Source organism: Geotrypetes seraphini, chromosome 2, assembly GCF_902459505.1.
Source record: "Geotrypetes seraphini chromosome 2, aGeoSer1.1, whole genome shotgun sequence".
Taxonomy (NCBI): Eukaryota; Metazoa; Chordata; class Amphibia; order Gymnophiona; family Dermophiidae; genus Geotrypetes; species Geotrypetes seraphini.
In genome coordinates this window covers 262,183,572-262,201,064 of record NC_047085.1, presented here as the reverse complement: position 1 = coordinate 262,201,064, position 17,493 = coordinate 262,183,572, and the positions used below count along the sequence as shown (strand labels likewise).

General features: G+C 46.5%; 1 protein-coding gene across 7 annotated transcripts in view; it reads right to left on the bottom strand.

Annotated features, from left to right (window-relative positions):
• The window catches only part of CACNA1I (calcium voltage-gated channel subunit alpha1 I), a 1,298,213-nt gene that overhangs the window by 422,711 nt on the left and 858,009 nt on the right, over window positions 1-17,493 (bottom strand). For all 7 annotated transcript variants that reach the window (XM_033929511.1, XM_033929508.1, XM_033929510.1 and 4 more), the window contains one exon: window positions 2,994-3,153. In XM_033929511.1, coding sequence (XP_033785402.1) covers window positions 2,994-3,153 — 160 coding nt within the window. The remainder of the gene's footprint in view (window positions 1-2,993; window positions 3,154-17,493) is intronic.

The following is a 17,493-nucleotide window of genomic DNA, read 5'->3' as shown; positions in this document are numbered from 1 at the left end:
TGCTCTTAAGCGTGCTTAGGCGCTCACATAGGCACCTACATTTTAGTTGTGCGCCTCCAAAATAGGTGCCGTTTAGTGCGATTCACTAAACAGCACCCGATTGTACTTGAATCGCGCTGAACGGTGCCTATTATTAGCGCCTAACTTTTGGTCGCTTCTTATAGAATTTGCCCCTTCATCTCCTAGTGCTGTGATGGTAGACTTTAGTGATACAGAGTCTGAACAACTTCTCCACTGCTTCTTGTTGAGTGGCAGAGCAGAGCTTTCCACCTGATGTGTGCTGGTGTGTCAGCCTTCCCTACTTAGCATCCCTTAGCTAACAGGTACTTCACCTGTATGAGTGTGGCCCATGCATATACATGCTGAGACTTTGTTCCTCAGTCCCATTGTACTACAGCATGTGTTAACCATCAGCCACCTTGGCCGGTATAGGTGGGCCTCAACCAGGGCAGAATTAACCAATAGGCCAAGCAGGCACGTGCCTAGGGCCTGAAATGGTCAGGGGGGCCTGATGAACATTGTTTTTTCCAAATGGTGATGGACCCCTCCAGCATCGATCGGCAACACGGGCCCCTCCCCAATCAGCAACGCGGGCCCCACCCCGATCGGCAACGCAGCTCCCCCATCGACGGAAAGTAAGACAAGCAAGCAACGCGGGTAAGAAAGGCAATGGGAACTGTAATTGTGCAAGCGGTGCTGCTTGCCCAAAGCTTCCCTCTAACGCAGCTTCCTGTTTCCGCCTGGGCGCATGGTGGGGTGGGGCGGGGCAGGGGGCCCAGTGTACTTGTGTGCCTAGGGGCCATCGACAAATTAATCCTGCCCTGGCCTCAATAGCAACTACTAGTCCTGCCAGGAGATCACTCTCTACCTGGGAGAAATTATGCTCCATTCTGACAGCCATGTTGCTTGTATATGTGGAGAGATAGAAGGTTCTTCATTGTACAGGACCAGAAACATATGGTTATAGGAAAGCATTTGTATGTGGCAGGTCATGGAAATAGGACCTGAGCATTGAGTGTTTGTGCTGGAATTAGGAAAGTAATTTTTGTTTTAGCTATGTTTTTCCTTTTCGGGATTTCAGCCTTTGAGAGACTATGCTCCTTTCTGAGCTGAGGCTGGGCTCATGTAAAGTTTGACAAAAGGAACTGTGAGACTGTGTTTGGACACTCTGCTTTTGTGTTTTTCTTGCTTTGCCTGATTACATTTGCCCTAGAGCAGCCTGAGAAATGGGCAGGTGTGCTGGCTTAAAGCTCTGTGAAGTCAGGTATAAAGACTGTTCATGTTTTTGCAAGGTTTAAAGATGTTTGATTGCAGTGAGCCTTTGCTACCAACTCCATGTTGATTATTTCTTTCTGTTTGTATGTGGAATAGTGTGCCCACTGTATTTTGGGAAACTCTTGTTTTGGGGAGAGAACCTGACTGCTAATTATCATGATGGGAAATGTTATCTGAGGACTTTGTTTTCAAAAGCAAAGGATTTAATCAGATTCTGGAGCTGTCCCACCGGCAGTGCTTATCTTGTGCCTGCAGTGGTGGAAATTGTTTCATGTTTTTTGATAGTATGGTTTTGTGTGTGTGTTTTTGTTGTTGTTCCCTGCTTTTGGTGAGGAACACAACGCATGGACTAAAGGGTTCATAAGTTGATATGCTCTCGTGAAGAGGACTTGCTTGCTAAAGCCTAAATTCCTCCAGAGACAATTAACAGGACTCTGTATTTTTTTGGAACTGATAGAACGAAAGTGTGTTTTTTTTTCTTTTGTGCAGGTGACTTATGGAACTTGGCTATCCTGACTATTGACCTGCTTGAGGTCAGAATAAAAATTGAGAACTGATATTTAGAATTGTGTTCCTCATTGGGGTAATTTTGAACACTGCAACATTTTCCACAGTAACTCTAGGCAGTTGCCTAAGACTATCGGTTCTGAAGGGTTCCCAAGTCATAGGGAATCAGGGTTACCAGACATGTCCTTTTGAGGACATGTCCAGGGGTCCAGATGGCTTTTCAAAACCCGGCACTTTGTCCAGGTTTTGAAAAGCTTCCCGACAAAATCGTGTCAGGAAGGGGCATCCGTGTATGTGCGGGTATAATGCGGTAACATCATTGCATCACATCCGTACATGCATGGATGCCATCTTGGGGTGGGGCAGAACTGGGCAGTCCTGGGAGCGTGGCCATGGGTACGGATTTTCCCAAAGGAAAATCTGGTAACCCTATAGGGAACACACAAAGATCATAGTACGCCGCTGCTAGTGTTGTCCGCTGTCTGAATCAGGAGCCTAGCCCGCGACACTGCTCAGTACTGGATGACCATGTTACCTCAATGAAGACATACCACTGCTCTGTGCAACTTGGATATTTTGGGTTCCCTCTCTGAGCCTCTCCCATTCTGAGTAAATGGTCATATAAGTTTCTGTACTTAAAATAATTCTCAGGCCTCCAATTTCTATTATCTTCCCCCCTTCCCCGTCCCCACATACATTCCACTACTCTTTTTGTTCACCAGTATCTTGCAAGTAGAACGATTTCTGACACCCATAATCTCTCAGCAAAAGCTATTATGGTGCCTTGCAACCTTCATTCAAGCTGATCATTCCTAGATCCCTTTACTGCTCCATGACAGTGACGTGACAGCACTCTGGTGACTGTGATGATGGTGGTTGAACCTCTGCTACCACCAGTGCTGAAAGTTTTATGTTCACTTCATGGCATTATTGCAGATGAAAAAAACGGCATGCTCCCGATTCCTAATTCTTTCCTTCCTAGTGAGAAGGTTCTTCTCACCAGCGGTGATCCTGTTACTTTATCTTCTTTCTCTTTTTCTTCTACCACTTCTACACTGTGACAATTCTTTTCTTTTTTTTAGCTTTTAGAGAAATTGATGGTTCATAAATTGTAAATCATCCCATCTCTAATACAGTCACCTGGTCAGTTTGTGGCAAAAAGAAGAAACTCCCAACAGAATCCCCTCACCCAAGGCAAGTATGGCACTCACATTGTGAAGTTCTCCTCCAAAAAGCAGCGATTCCGGAGCAGGCCAGCCCACAACTGCACCCCGATGATTCCGAAGATGAAGAAAACAAAGAAGCAGAGAAGCAGCACATTCCCCAGCATGGGCAGCGTGTCCAGGAGCAAGTTCACCAGAATTCGCATGCCTGTAGGGAGGAAAGGAAAAGCGGGTGGATAGGCAGACCCAAGGAAAGCGGAAGGGGATGGGGAGATGCAAGAAAGAAAGATAGAATTAAGAAAGAGTGTAATTTGCTAATAAGATTAAAAAGAGAACTGAGAAAATGTTACTGAAATGGTCAATAACCTGCAGCCTAAAACACAGCTGGACAACAGAGAGAAAAAAAACCTCATTCATGTCTAGTATTTCCAACAAAGCTACCAGATGTTTATTTAAAGCAAATGCCTCCCCTTGTCCTTACAGCCTCTAGTAACAGAAGGACTTGTGGAAAATGGAACACTGATGGCATACAGTATTAGATGACCCAGGTGAACCTTCAACTTTATACTCTTCCTCATTTGATTTTTAGGTCTCCAAGCTCTCCCTCTGGAGATTTTCATAATTAACCTTAATAATAACGATTGCCTAAATATCACCCTTCCCCAAATAATTCAGTACAATAGAAAATTGGGCCTCATATTTTGAAATAGTAAACTTGAAAAGTATAATATCCAGTTATGGAAGTAATTTCATAACAGGCCATTAGGTGCAATTCTGTAACTGGCACTGTTGAATGATTGTAACTCCATTATTATTATTTTTTATCTGGGGCTCTCTCCAGGAACAGAAAAACACTTTCTTTTGAAATACCCCTCATAGAGTACACAAACGCCTTTATACCTTTTGTAAATTTGCACATTGGTGTTTGCCTTCTTTTGGAGTTGCTTATGGTTGCCTATTTTATAAAAGGCACACAGACACCAATGATATCTTTAGAAAATAGACACCTCTCTGGATTTCTCACTTAGGTCTTCTGTTATAAAATTACCCCAACATGAGGAAAGTCTTTAATAGTTGTGAAAGACTCGTGGTTTCAGGATACCACCCATGGCTTCGATACAGCTGGAGACTCACAGGAGGAAGAGGACATTGAAGGATCAAGAAAGGCAGAACAAAATAATTTTAGTCTCAGTGGCCAACAAAAAATAACATCTTATCCTGCTCACTCTGGGGTGTTATTATCAATGGCGGGTACTGTTAAGATGGATTATTTTTCCACTAACTTGTGTTATTTTACAACAGGTCCATTTTATGCAGAAATCTAATAAGGCAACCATACTACTTTGTCCATTACAAGGCAACCAACCAATTGGAGGGAGAAGTTAAAGGGTCATGGATTTGATATACCGTGTTTCCCAAAAATAAGACAGTGTCTTGTATTAATTTTAGGCCCAAAAAAGGCACTAGGTCTTATTTTCAGGGTATGCACATGATCATCTCTCCCTTCCTCTCCTTCACCACAATTCTTCCTCTTTCCTTTCTTTCCCTCACATGTGCAGCATCTTTCCTCCCATCCCTCCCATCCCTTGTGCAGCAGGACCCTTGAGCGAGCACTGCCCCCCCCAGCACCCACACCCACATCAGTAACACAGCAGTGAATTCATGAACGGAGAAGGCCTTAGGGAGGCAAGTAAGGCTCACAGTGGGGTTCTGATGGGAGGGAGGGAAGGATGGGGATTCGGCTGTGTGGCGGGTGCGGGGGCGAGGGCGGAGTTCGCTCAAAGGTTCTGCTGCACAAGGGATGGGAGGGAGGGAAGGGAAACTGCCGGCGAATTCTAGGACTAGGGCTTATTTTAGTGGTAGGGCTTATATTAAGACCTATCCTGAAAATCCTGCTAGGGCTTATTTTTGGGGTAGGTCTTATTTTCGGGGAAACACAGTAATTTTGGGTCCAAAAAACACACTAGGGCTTACTTTGGATGGATATCTTATTTTTTTTCATGTACAACAATCATCTCTCCCTTCCTCTCTTCCACTCCAATTCTTCCTCTTTCCTTCCCCCCCTCCATGTGCAGCATCTTTCCTCCCCTCTCACCCATCCGCTTGTGCAGCATCTTTCTATCCCTCTCTCCAATTCCCCTGTGCAGCAGAACCTCACCCACCCTCCTGCCGTGAGAGTGACATACCTCTGTTCCGCGGCCTCCAAAAACAACAGCGATGGCAGCAGCACTCTGAACTGGCTGCTTCGAGGCCTTCCCCGCCAGGGCCTTCCCTCTGCCACACACTAATGATCAGTGATGTGGCAGAGGGAAGGCCCCAGAAGGGAAGGCCTCGAAGCAGCCAGTTCAGAGTGCTGCTGCTGCCGCCGCTGTTGTTTTTGGAGGCCTCGGAGCAGAGGTCGATCTTAACTAGGGCTTATTTTTGGGGTAGGGCCTATATTAGGAGCATCTTAAAAATCATGCTAGGGCTTATTTTCAGGATAGGTTTTATCTTCAGGGAAAGAGGGTACCACCTTTCTGAGGTACAATCAAAGCAGTTCACATTTATTATGCACAGGTACTTTTTCTGTCCCTAGTGGCAGTGGCAGTGGCATAGCGAGAGTGAGAGGCGTCCCTCCCTCGCCCTCTTCTCTACCCTCCCCCACACCTCCATACACTCCTTCCCTGCTCCTTCCTGCTGCGCGAGCGCCACTTCCCCTGCACCTCTGCAACATTCCTGGCATGAGCAGCAATCCCCAAGCTGCTGTCACACCAGCATCGGTTCTTCCTCTGACGCCATTTCCTAGGCGCAGGTCCAGGAAGCGATGTCAGAGGAAGAGCCGTCGCTGGCGTGACAGCAGGCTGGGGGTTGCTGCTTGCAACAGGAACGTTACAGCAGTACAGGGGAAGGGCAGCGGCGCACACACACAGCAATAAGGGGGCGGAGAGGAGGATGGCTGCCTGCGCCCTCACCAAGATGGTGCCCATTGCCTAGGTGGGCTCGCAATCTACGTGTATGTACCTAACATAGTAACATAGTAGATGACGGCAGATAAAGACCCGAATGGTCCATCTAGTCTGCCCAACCTGATTCAATCTAAAAATTTGTTGTTGTTTTTTTCTTCTTAGCTATTTCTTGGCAAGAATCCAAAGCTCTGCCCGGTTCTGTTCATAGGTTCCAACTACTGAAGTCTCTTGTCAAAGCTCACTCCAGTCCATCTACACCAGTGGTCTAAAACTCGCGGCCCAGGGGCCACATGCGGCCCGCCAGGTACTATTTTGCGGCCCGCAGCCTCTACTAGTGCTGCTCGCTCTTTGCAGTGTCCTCTGGCTTCTCTCTGGCCTCCCACTCTTACCTTCAGATAATTACCGAGGCCTGCAGAGAGGATTGCCGGTGCTGCAGTGATCCTTTCAGGCTGCCGTGTCCTCAGCAGCATGTTCCCACTGCCGCAATCCTGCCCCTGACGTCAGAGGAGGGGGCGGGACTGCGGCAGAGGGAACTTGTTGTGGAGGCCGATGGCAGCCTGCAAGGAACATTACAGCACCAGCAATCCTCTCTGTAGACTGCGTTAATTAGCTGAAACTAAGACTGGGAGGCCAGGGGGGAAGCTGGAGGACACTACAAAGAAGTGGGGAACATGCAGGCCTTCAGGGGAGGGGGGAAGATTTATAAACTATAAGGAGTTTTACCTCATGCAAAATTGTCATTTCTTTAATAAGACATTAACTATTTTTTCTGCGGCCCTCCAAATACCTACAAATCCAAAATGCGGCCCTGCAAAGGGTTTGAGTTTGAGACCACTGATCTACACCATCCCAGCCATTGAAGCCCTCCCCAGCCCATCCTCCACCAAACGGCCTTATACAGGCACAGACCGTGCAAGTCTGCCCAGTACTGGCCTTAGTTTTTCAATATTTACTACTAGTCTTATAGCCCGTTACATTAACGGGTGCTAGAATATGTGTGTGTGTGTGTGTGTGTCTTTATTTCTTTTTCTCTCTCCTTAGCGCTTTCTGTATTCTACTCCCCGTCCATTATCCCTTCCTTTTACCTCCCCTGTGTCCTCCACCATTCCATCACTGCTCACCTTATCCAGCAGCAGCTCTTCTCCCTTTGTTTTACCTCCCCCCTGTCCATCACCACCTCCTTCAAAGCCCATTACATTAACGGGTGCTAGAATAGATGTCTGTCTTTCTTTCTGTCTGTCTCTCTGGCCCCATCTGTCATTGTTTCTCTCTGCCTCAGCACTGTGAGGTTCTAGAGAATGACACGGTGACAGATTCCGTCACTGCCACCGTCCCCACACATAACCGTGGGAAACCATCCCATGCCATTCTTTAGTGTTTATCTCAACTTCAGTCCTTTTACACCAGCATTCTTCAATGCAAGGCTTGAGGGTCAGTGGTTGTGTCCATTCATACTCTTGATTCTTCCCTCTCTCCTGAAAGAATGCAGATGGTTTATAGCGGTTATCCACAGGGATGGGGACAAATTCTGTCACCGTGTCATTCTCTAGAACCTCACAGTGCTGAGGCAGCAGCTTTAACCACATCAAATTTGGTACCTTTCCATTATATTTTCAGAGAATAGTTTTGCCCCCAGTTATCCAGTCACTGGTCTGTTTTTCTTCCCCCAACCTAACTAAAGTAAATTAGCTCTGACATTCCTGCATCTGAGGCATATGACTCCTGCCATTGAAAGGCAATGTTTCAAGAAACAGATTGATCTTACAAAAGTTAACACCAGCCTTTTTGTGAGGGGGAGGAGTTAGGGGGGGTGATGACTTGGAAGTCTACTTCTACCTTTGTAGTTACCCTGGAAGACTGTTTATAAGCATCCTATATAATAAAAGGCTAACTCGCGCATGCGCACTTCTATTTGCGTGTTCCATGCGCTGTAGGTCTGTGGCCGAAGGAGTGCGCATGTGCGCGAATACGTCACCACCCGATCGCCTCCACAAGCCGGACCGCAGCCAGACGACGATCTCCGTTCCTCCTTTGCCGCCCACCCCCTTCTCTTCCCGCAGGCCCTCATGGCGATTCCAGCAGCATGTGCATCAGTCTTCACATGCTGCTTTGGGCCCTTCTACTGCCCTGATTTGCTCTGCCGCGTCTCTGATGATGTCATCAGGGACGTGCCTGAGTAAATCAGGGCAGTAGAAGGACCCGAAGCAGCGTGTGGAGACTGATGTACACACTGCTGTAATCACCACGTTTGTAGTCCGGACCGCGGGAAGGGAAAGGGGGGGGGGGTAGAGGAAACGCTAATGCTGCTGCACAGGGAACGCAGCCAGATGGACCGCGGGAAGGGAAAGGGGGTGGGGGGAAGGAGGGCTTCGAGGGAGTCAGCTGTCGGCGGAGGGCATAAGCGGGCCCAGGACGGACTTGCTCCAGCTCTACAATCCTGTCCCTTAAACTCCCTGGCCGCCTAAGTTATTTTAATTTGAAATCTGCCGCCGTTGCCGCGACTCCTCTCTCATCTTCCAACATAATATAAGTGCAGCTCATGAGAGGAGCTGCGGCGGCGGCTTTGAAAACGGCTCCCTTAGTTCTTTGGTGGATTTTTTTTTTTACGTTTAAAGCTGCCGCCGTGGCTCCTCTCACGATTCCAGCCTGTGTCAGAGAAGGCTTCCGACGTAGGCGGGATTGTGAGAGGAGCCGCGTCGGCATCTTTAAACTTAAAACAAAATCCAGCAAAGAACTAAGGGAGTCGTTTTATGTGCATGCTGCTACGAAGGAACAGGTGAGGGGGAGGGAAATGCTGATGCTGATGCACAGGGAGCAGGCAGGCATGGCAGGGGGAGAGGGAAAGGGGCTGCTTTGGGGGTAGGGGTGTGCTGTGGGCACACAGCAATCATGGGCAGGGGATCACAGAGCAGGCAGGCATGGCTCAACAAGGGGAGAGGGAAAGGGGGCTGCTTTGGGGTGAGGGGTTTGCTGGGCCAGACAGCAATAATAGGGGGCAAACAGAAGGGGGCCACGGAGCAGGCAGGCATAGCACAAAAGGGGGCAGGGGCATTGAGAAACGGGGCTGCTTTGGGGGGAAGGGTGTGCTGGGGGCACACACCAATCATGGCGGGGAAGAGAAGGGAGCCACAGAGAGATAGGCAGGCATGGCGCAATGGAGAAATACAGGCAGGCAGGGCGCAAGGCAGGGACACAGACAGAAAATATGACAGACAGACAGCATCCAAGCACAGAGAGAGAAAGGAAAAAAAAACAGTCGTCTACTCTAGCACCCGTTGGACAGGGGGAGAACGAAAGAGATGCTGATGGACAGGGGGGTTGAAGAAAAAGGAACGGAGGACTAATGTTGGACAGGGGGAGAAGGAAAGAGGTGCTGCTGGACAGGGGGGAGGTAAAACAAAGGGAGAAGGGCTGCTGCTGCATAAGGAGAGCAGTTAAGGGGTGGTGGTGGACACAGGGGAGGTAAAAGGAAGTGAAAATGGACAGGGGGAGCAGGCATGGGGTGGTGATGGACAGCCAAGGAAAAAGAAAGGCAGAATGAAAAAAGCGGCTAAGGAGAGATAAAGAAATAAAGACAGACACACATACATATGTTCTAGCACCCGTTAATGTAACGGGCTTAAAGACTAGTCTTAAATAAAATAAAACCCACAGGCAAAGCCAGGATCTCTGTCTGTTAACAGGCCACTTGGGTGTGTTTGTAGAGTGCTAGGAAGCCTCTGTCAATAATTTGAAGGTGGGCTGTCTAGGACCTCCACAGGGCTCCCTCACCGCGGGGGAAGTGCCTTCGGGTGGGTTATTTGGTCTAACGCGCCTTACCGTCACTCCGTACTTGAGCGCGATGCCCTGCAGCGTATCACCGTCGCCCACATAGCTCTCGGCCAGAGGCACCCTCACGCTAGCTGTACTGCCGTAGGAGCGCGCAGACCTCCATCAAGTAAAAACAGCACTACCGGCCAAAGTTTATTTTAAAGTTTAAAGCCGCTGCGGCAGCTCCTCGCACTATCACTGCCTGCGTCAGAAGCCTCATGAGAGGAGCAGCCGCAGTGGCTTTAAACTTTAAAATAAACTTTGGCCAGTAGTGCTGTTTTTGCTTGATGGAGGTCTGCGCGAGCAGGGAGGCGGTGTGGGGCCATTTATTTTTAATTTTGAAGGCGGCGCGAGCTGACTCAGGCTCGGGGCCTTTCGCTGTTGCAGGAGCAGAGCGGGCTTCTGGAGCGATCAGCGGGTGGCTGCGGTCTCGTGCTGAAGTCCTCTATCCGAACTGTGTGGCAGACGCGGTAAGAGCTGAGAGGGCCAGCGGAATAAATATTTAGCCTCCCCCCCCCTCCAGTGCGGTGTCAGAACTGGTTCGGTGTCATCCGCCTCGGGGGAGGGAGAGAGATAGTTTCACGTGCATGCGCACTTCCTATGTGTCGCTACAGCTCACGGAAAACTGGCGCACACATAGGAAGTGCGCATGCGCGGCCTAGCGTTTTATTATATTAGATTATTTTCTGATTCTAGATTCCACGCTTTTTTGAACTCCATCACCTGAGACAACAAAGAGTTAAGTGACTTGACTAGAGTCACAGTGGGAATAAAACACAGTACTCTAGATTCTCAGCCTGCTGCACTGACTTATTAGGCAACTCTTCTATTCCTCAGACTAGCCATAAAGAAGACAGAGAAATCCATTGAAATCCATCGATTGTCTACTACTTTTCAATGCACAGCTACATGCATACTTTGGAAAGCAGCAGAAAGATGCAGACACACACTTTCTTACCTGTATTCGCTCTTTCTTTCAAGGGTCACACCTTCAAGTCACTTATCTCTCTTCACATTGCTACTCTGCCAGTCCACTACAATCACTTTTTTTTTACATGAACAAGAAATGTTCAATCATCTCACTGTCTAACTCCATGTCGCCTCCACCCAAAAATCAGAGAAAGGAAATCAGTTTTCTTCCTTTACTTGTATTATGGCAGGAGAAATTCTGCATGTGATGTTTACTTTCCTTTTATGGGATGTGGTATTACCAGATGCCTGGCCACGCAATTTAAAATTCTAATGAGGATTTAATTTTAATATGTTTGAGACTATATAGTCATTCTATTATTACATAGCTAGATATTACACATTTCATTTAAAACTGTGCTTATATTGGAACAAGCCATGAGAGCACAGGAGTGGTGCATTATTGCAAAGATTGATTAAAACCGCAGAAACTGCATATTAGCCTGACCAAGTGGTCTTTCTACAAAAATGCAACAAAAAAAATGAATAAGTTACTTTTATGACAAAGTGTACAAAAATTAAGAGGAGACTCGATAAATTAATAATGGCTTTAATATTTCAGTATCTAAATCTGTTCAAATTGCTCAATGTTTTGCATAATATTATTGAAAACTTTGGTCCTTGCAGTAACTGTGCTTCAACATTTAATCATACGATAGAGGAAGTACTTAATCCCAAATAACAGGGGGCCCAAAGTACTATTTACCTGGAGCCCCAAAAAGGATTAATTCTGCCTTCATGGTACTTCAGCTGGCTCACCAGACCACCTTCAACAGCCGGTGTCTCTATAGAGCCAGTTTATTACATAGTCTGGTATATGCTTAAGGTAGGAGGTTGGATATGTCTTTAATTCTTTATTTGATTTTCCTACCGTGAGGGGCTATGTGGCTCATTTTCAAAATAGAAAAATGTCCAAAAAGTGGCATAAAGGAACAGATGGATGTTTTTCTCACCAAAACCTCCCTCCTTGAGGGCAGAATCCAGTCGGGTTTTCAGGATTTCCCCAATGAATATGCATGAGATCTATGTGCATGCACTGCTTTCAATGCATATTCATTGGGGAAATCCTGAAAACCTGACTGGATTTGGCCCTCAAGGAGGGACTTTGGGGACCCCTGTTTTAAATGGTTCAAAAAGATAGATGCACTAAGGCAGGGGTGTCCAATGTTGGTCCTCGAGGGCCGCAATCCAGTCGGGTTTTCAGGATTTCCCCAATGAATATGCATGAGATCTATTAGCATACAATGAAAGCAGTGCATGCAAATAGACCTCATGTATATTCATTGGGGAAATCCTGACAATCCGACTGGACTGTGGCCCTCGAGGACCGACATTGGACACCCCTGCACTAAGGACATGCACAACTGAGAAATTAGCATTTTTTAAACAACAAGACAGACATTTTTCTGTTTTGAAAATGGTAATATTTGCTTCTGGATTTTTGTGTGCGTTCTGCAAAACATCCAAACTCAGATTTGGATGTCATTTTGAAAATGCCCCCCCCCCCCCACCTCTTGTTGAATTGGCTTAAGGGTCAGAAAGTAGCTAAATTGCATCTCCTTTTTACATGGAAGGAGGGGGGACACTGACACTCCCCCATTTGATATGAAATCATTGAAGCTATATGTGGACCTTTCATTGTGAACCAGTACTTGTTCTTTTGGTGATGTGCCTATAATTTGACTGATGGCAATGCTGTTATGTTCTGTAATAAATCTAATAAAAGTATTTGAAATGTGCCTTTACAACCTTAAATTAGATATAAGACTATAGTATTTGGTAAAATCTGACTTCTTGACAGGAACACTTTTAGTGCAGCATGTTACTGAAGCTTTTCAAATCCATTTTCTTTAGCAGCAGCTATCTATCTGTTCTTGACATATATTGGACAAATTTGTTAAGTGGTAGAGCTGAGTAAGAGGTTTCTGGACATAAATCGAAAGCAGAAGGAAAACCTGCTTATCCTACATTCCAAACCAGTCCTGCCTTTGCCGCTTGTTTTCTTTTGGGTTTTTTTTTCAATGCTGCTGGGGAAATTCTTTCAGAAAATGAACACTTACAGAAAAGAGGAGAAAAATATTACATTCCACGTATGAGCAGAAGCACTGTTGGGCAACTAATGAGTGAGATTATTGTCACTTTGCAAGAACTCTAGCAGTATTTAAGGGATGGTGCTATTGAAGTCTACAGAGATGAATAACTTAGGCCAGGATTCTCAAAAACCCACATTAAAAAGTGACAGTCTGCTTACACGGCCATTTTGACAGCAAATCGAAAAGAGTGAGACACTCTCCAAAAATTGCGCATGCAAATGAGGTCAGCAGACAGCAGCGAAGATTCACTAAGGGCTCCTTTTACGAAGGTGCGCTGGGGCCTTAACGCACGTAATAGCGTGTGCTAAATTGCCGCGTGCGCTAGCCGCTACCGCCTCTTTTTGAGCAGGCGATAGATTTTCGGCTAGCGCGCTCTAATCGGGTGCATGCGCTAAAAACGCTAGCGTACCTTCGTAAAAGGATCCCTAAATTTGCATGCAACCATCGCTAGTGATAGCGATGGTCACATGTGCAGAAAAATCATTAACGGTCCCCCCCCCCAACACAACAACAGTGGGAGAGATGTTCAATCTCTCCTGCTGTCAACCAACAACCCCCCTTAGCAGTTGGAGAGATGCTGAGTCTCTCCCGCTGCGAAGAAACCCATGCCACTGATGAACACCCTCCCGGCACGGCTGTGACACCCCCACCTGCAGAGAGAGAGATGCTGATTCTCTCCCGCTGTGAAGAAACCCATACCACCGGTGAACACTCCTCCCCCCCTGAATGGCGATGACACCCCCACCTGCAGCAGGAGTGATGCCGATTTTCTCCCGCTGCAAAATAACACCCCCTCCCTGGAATGGCGGCAACACTCCCACCTCTCACCCATTGGAGGGGTCTTAAACAACTTGGGTCAATCAGAGCCTCAGGCCCCTCCCCGGTGCATTCCAAGATGCACCATGGAGGGGAAGGCCCATTTTCGACGATGCAAGCTAGCTGGGAGGAGGGAGTCTGTGTCCCTCCGTGCATCTATTTGGAAGTAAGGGGAGGCAGTGGGAGATGTTCTGTGGCAGGGGAGGGGGTCACTTGCCAGCGGGGAAGAGTGGGAGGTGGGGGTGTCGTTGCCGTTCTGGGGAGGGGGGTTGTTCGCCGGCAGCATGGGTTTCTTTACAGCAAGAGAGAATCGGTATCTCTCCCGCTGCAGGTGGGGGGTGTTACCACCATTTCAGGGGGAGGGGGGTTGTTCACCAGTGGTATGGGTTTCTTCGCAGTGGAATAGAATCTGTATCTCTCCCGCTGCAGGTGGGGGGTGTCACCACCATTTCAAGAGGGTGTTCGCTGTAGGAGGGAATCGGCATCTCTCCCGTTGCAGGTGAGGGTGTCACTACCATTCCGAGGGGGGAGGGGTCACTTCTGCTGCAGGGGAGGGGTGTTGTGATGCAGTGGGAGAGAATGGGCATCTTTCCTGCTGCATCACAACACAGGCTTTCTAGCAGTCTCTGACACTGCCCCTCATCCCTGGACCAGCCGCTTATTTTTGTCACCAAAAACCAATGCTGCTTTTAGAAAATGGCTTGGCATGTATTAAGAATCCACCGGAGGGCTCATTTCAGTGTTGAAGAGCTCATTTGCATGTCATTGTCGGAGACTGCTAGAAAGCTCGCTATTGACAGAGATAATCCGTTCTGATAATCTACCGCTAAAATGCATACAGGCTAAACCATTGGTAAACAGTTTAGCGACGGCATTAAAGTTTTGAGAATCTGGGCCTTAGTGGGGAGGGAGCTTTGATCCTAAGCATGACTCTTATATTGCAGGGAAGCTGAGAAAGGCACAGAAGTAAATAAGGTCTCTATTGTACTTCTATTGTTTATGAAAAATCTACTCCTGCTCTCTTGTCCCTAATTTCATTATCTGTTATATTTTTTTCCAGTTAAATGCAATAATCAGGGCAGAATGTGGCTAACTTCTGTTGCCATAATTCCTGGGCTGCGGAAATGCGAAAAAAGAAAAGAAGAAGAAGACGATCTCCTTATATTCCTCTCCTTATCGGAAACTAATTTTTTACATAACCCAGTTTCAAAAGCTAGTCTGGTGATTACCACTTGTGCCAAATACAAGCCCTGCATTAACCCCTCTTTTACAAAATTGCACAAGAGGTTTCTAGCGCCAGCCAGTGCAATGAATGCTCCGCTCTGAGGCTATGACCGTCAGAGCAGTGCAGAGCAATCAGCCCGCCGGCTAGTGCTAAAAACCTCTTGGGCGGTTTTATAAAAGGGTGAGTTTTTTACCTTTGTTGTCTGGAGACTTATTTTTACATAAAGTTGGTCCCAGTTTCTTTTTTCCGCTTTCTCATCTTCTGTAAATTCTTCTGTTGCTGTCCATTGGTTCCTCTTACCATGGTCCAGCATTAATCCCTTTCTCATCTTTCACCCCTGCCCACTAGCCCCATGCCCAACATTTCTCCTTCTATCACCCCTCTCTAGCACCATGCCACATCTCTCCCTCCATTCCCTTCACCACTATGTCCAACATTCCTCCCTCTTGCATCCATTTCAATCTGTCCCACTGTTCCCTTTCCACCACAATATTTCTCCCTCTCATCTGTACCTCACTCCCTCCCTATGATCAAAAATTCTCCTTTTTTCCATTCCCCCTGTACACAACCAGTGTACTCTCCCAAGTTCATGCGTTCTGTGTCCAAAAACGCATTCCCTTCCCCACCTCAGCATCTCTTTCCCTCCCTTCCTCCATCCTCTCTCCCAAGTTCATGCCTTGTGACTTTGGAGGGAGGGAGGGCTTTGCTTAAGCTCTCCCTCTGATGTCAGCGCTGACATCGGGGAAGATTTATGGGAGGCTATGTGTGCTGCTGCAGGGCAGGTAGGAAAAGAAGACGAGCCTTGCGGCTTGAGTTGCATCGAACCCCGCGGGATCCCCAAGACCATGAGGGGGGCCCCCACGGGATCCCCGTGACCCGAAGGGGGAACCCGCGGATCCCGTGGGATTCTCGTCATCCCCGTTTCCGTGCAGCTCTCTAGTGTATATAGCAGATGCCTTTGTATTGTTTACAAAAGAAAAGGAAATGCATTTCTAGTTTTATTTCTCCAGTGCTGAAGCTTACTAACCCTTGCTGAGGCTAGTGAGCATCCCAAAGCACCACCAGCTGAGGACCTCCTCCAAAGACAGCCAGAACTCCCCTCCACCAAGCGCAGCAGTCGCTGGCAGCATCCCTGAACCACTGAGGTGCCAGTATCTATGACTCAGGGATGCTACTGCTGCCTGCCAAGCTTTGCAAAAAGAAGTCCTCAGTTGACATAGCTTGAGGGTCCTCATCAGCTGGAGTATTTATATTTTTTATTTACATTATACTAGGATTTGACAGAGAGCCATTTACAAAAATAATAATAATAATAATAATATTTCCAAATTAATAAAGTGTCTTTGCTTATTTGTAAATGGGTCTCTACCAGAGCCTTTAATTCGGTAGCATAATTAAATTAAATAACTACTTCTGAAGCTTATACGGGTGGGTGGGGACGGATTCAATTACATGTAGTGATGGGAGGGGCAAATTCAATTCCAGCGAGGATGGGCTTGATTTCTGTCCCTGCATAACTCTCTAACGTAGACACAGCTAATGAACAGTATTGGCTCCCAATAAAAGCAAGAATTGACTTTAGGCGTTGATATTCAAAGCGATCTAACTAACCAGGAGAGCTATCCACCAATATTGAGAAGCATCTAACTGTTACTGTCACTGATCAATACCAATTGCCAGACTGAAAACTGGTTATTTTATGGGCAGTCTGGGGGCAGAATTAACACAATATTCAGCACTTAACCACTTAAGAACATAAGAACAAAAGAATAGCCTTACTGGGTCAGACCAATGGCCCATCAAGCCCAATAACCTGTTCTCACGGTGACCAATCCACGTCACTAGTACCAGGCCAAAATCCAAGGAGTAGCAATATTCCATGCTACTGATCCAGGGCAAGCAGTGGTTTTTCCCATGTCTTTCTCAATAACAGACTATAGACTTTTCCTCCAGGTACTTGTCAAAACCCTTCTTTAAACCAGCTACGCTATCCGCTCATACTGCAACCTCTGGCAATGTGTTCCAGAAAGTAACTATTCCCCGACTGAAAATTTTTTCCACCTATTGGTTTTTTTTTATTTATAATTTGAATACTTTACAATATCCAACAGTTCAAAAGAAAAAAGGATATCACATAAAATAAAATAGTACATAATCAAATCATACATACAAAGTTCCTTTCAAGCCCACATAAATGGGGAGTATATCTTGCTATTTCTAATAAAATAAAATTCAGGAAATATAAAGAATGGTTATTCTTGGTTCATAATTATGAACGTTGATTCATTCCTTAATCTAGGATACTTATATTAATTCTCCTCATATTCTAAGTAAAGTGAAACAAATCTCATTTCTATTTCTTTTCTGTTGCAATTAAGAATTGTTGTAATTGTATTGGATCCCAAAAAGAATATTCAGTATCTAATAGTTTGATCATACATTTACAGGGAAATTTCAAATAAAAGGATGCATCCAGTGCCAGTACTCTATCCTTCAATTTCACAAATTCTTTCTTCCTCAATTGTGTAGTTCTGGATACATCCGGAAAAATCCTGACCAAATCCCCAAAAAATTTTGTTAACCTATTTTTAAAATAAAATCTCATAATCAACATCTTATCCATCTCGCTCATGCATGTTATCACCAGGGTGGACCTAGTCTGGATCACATCCTGTGTGTCTTCCAAAAAC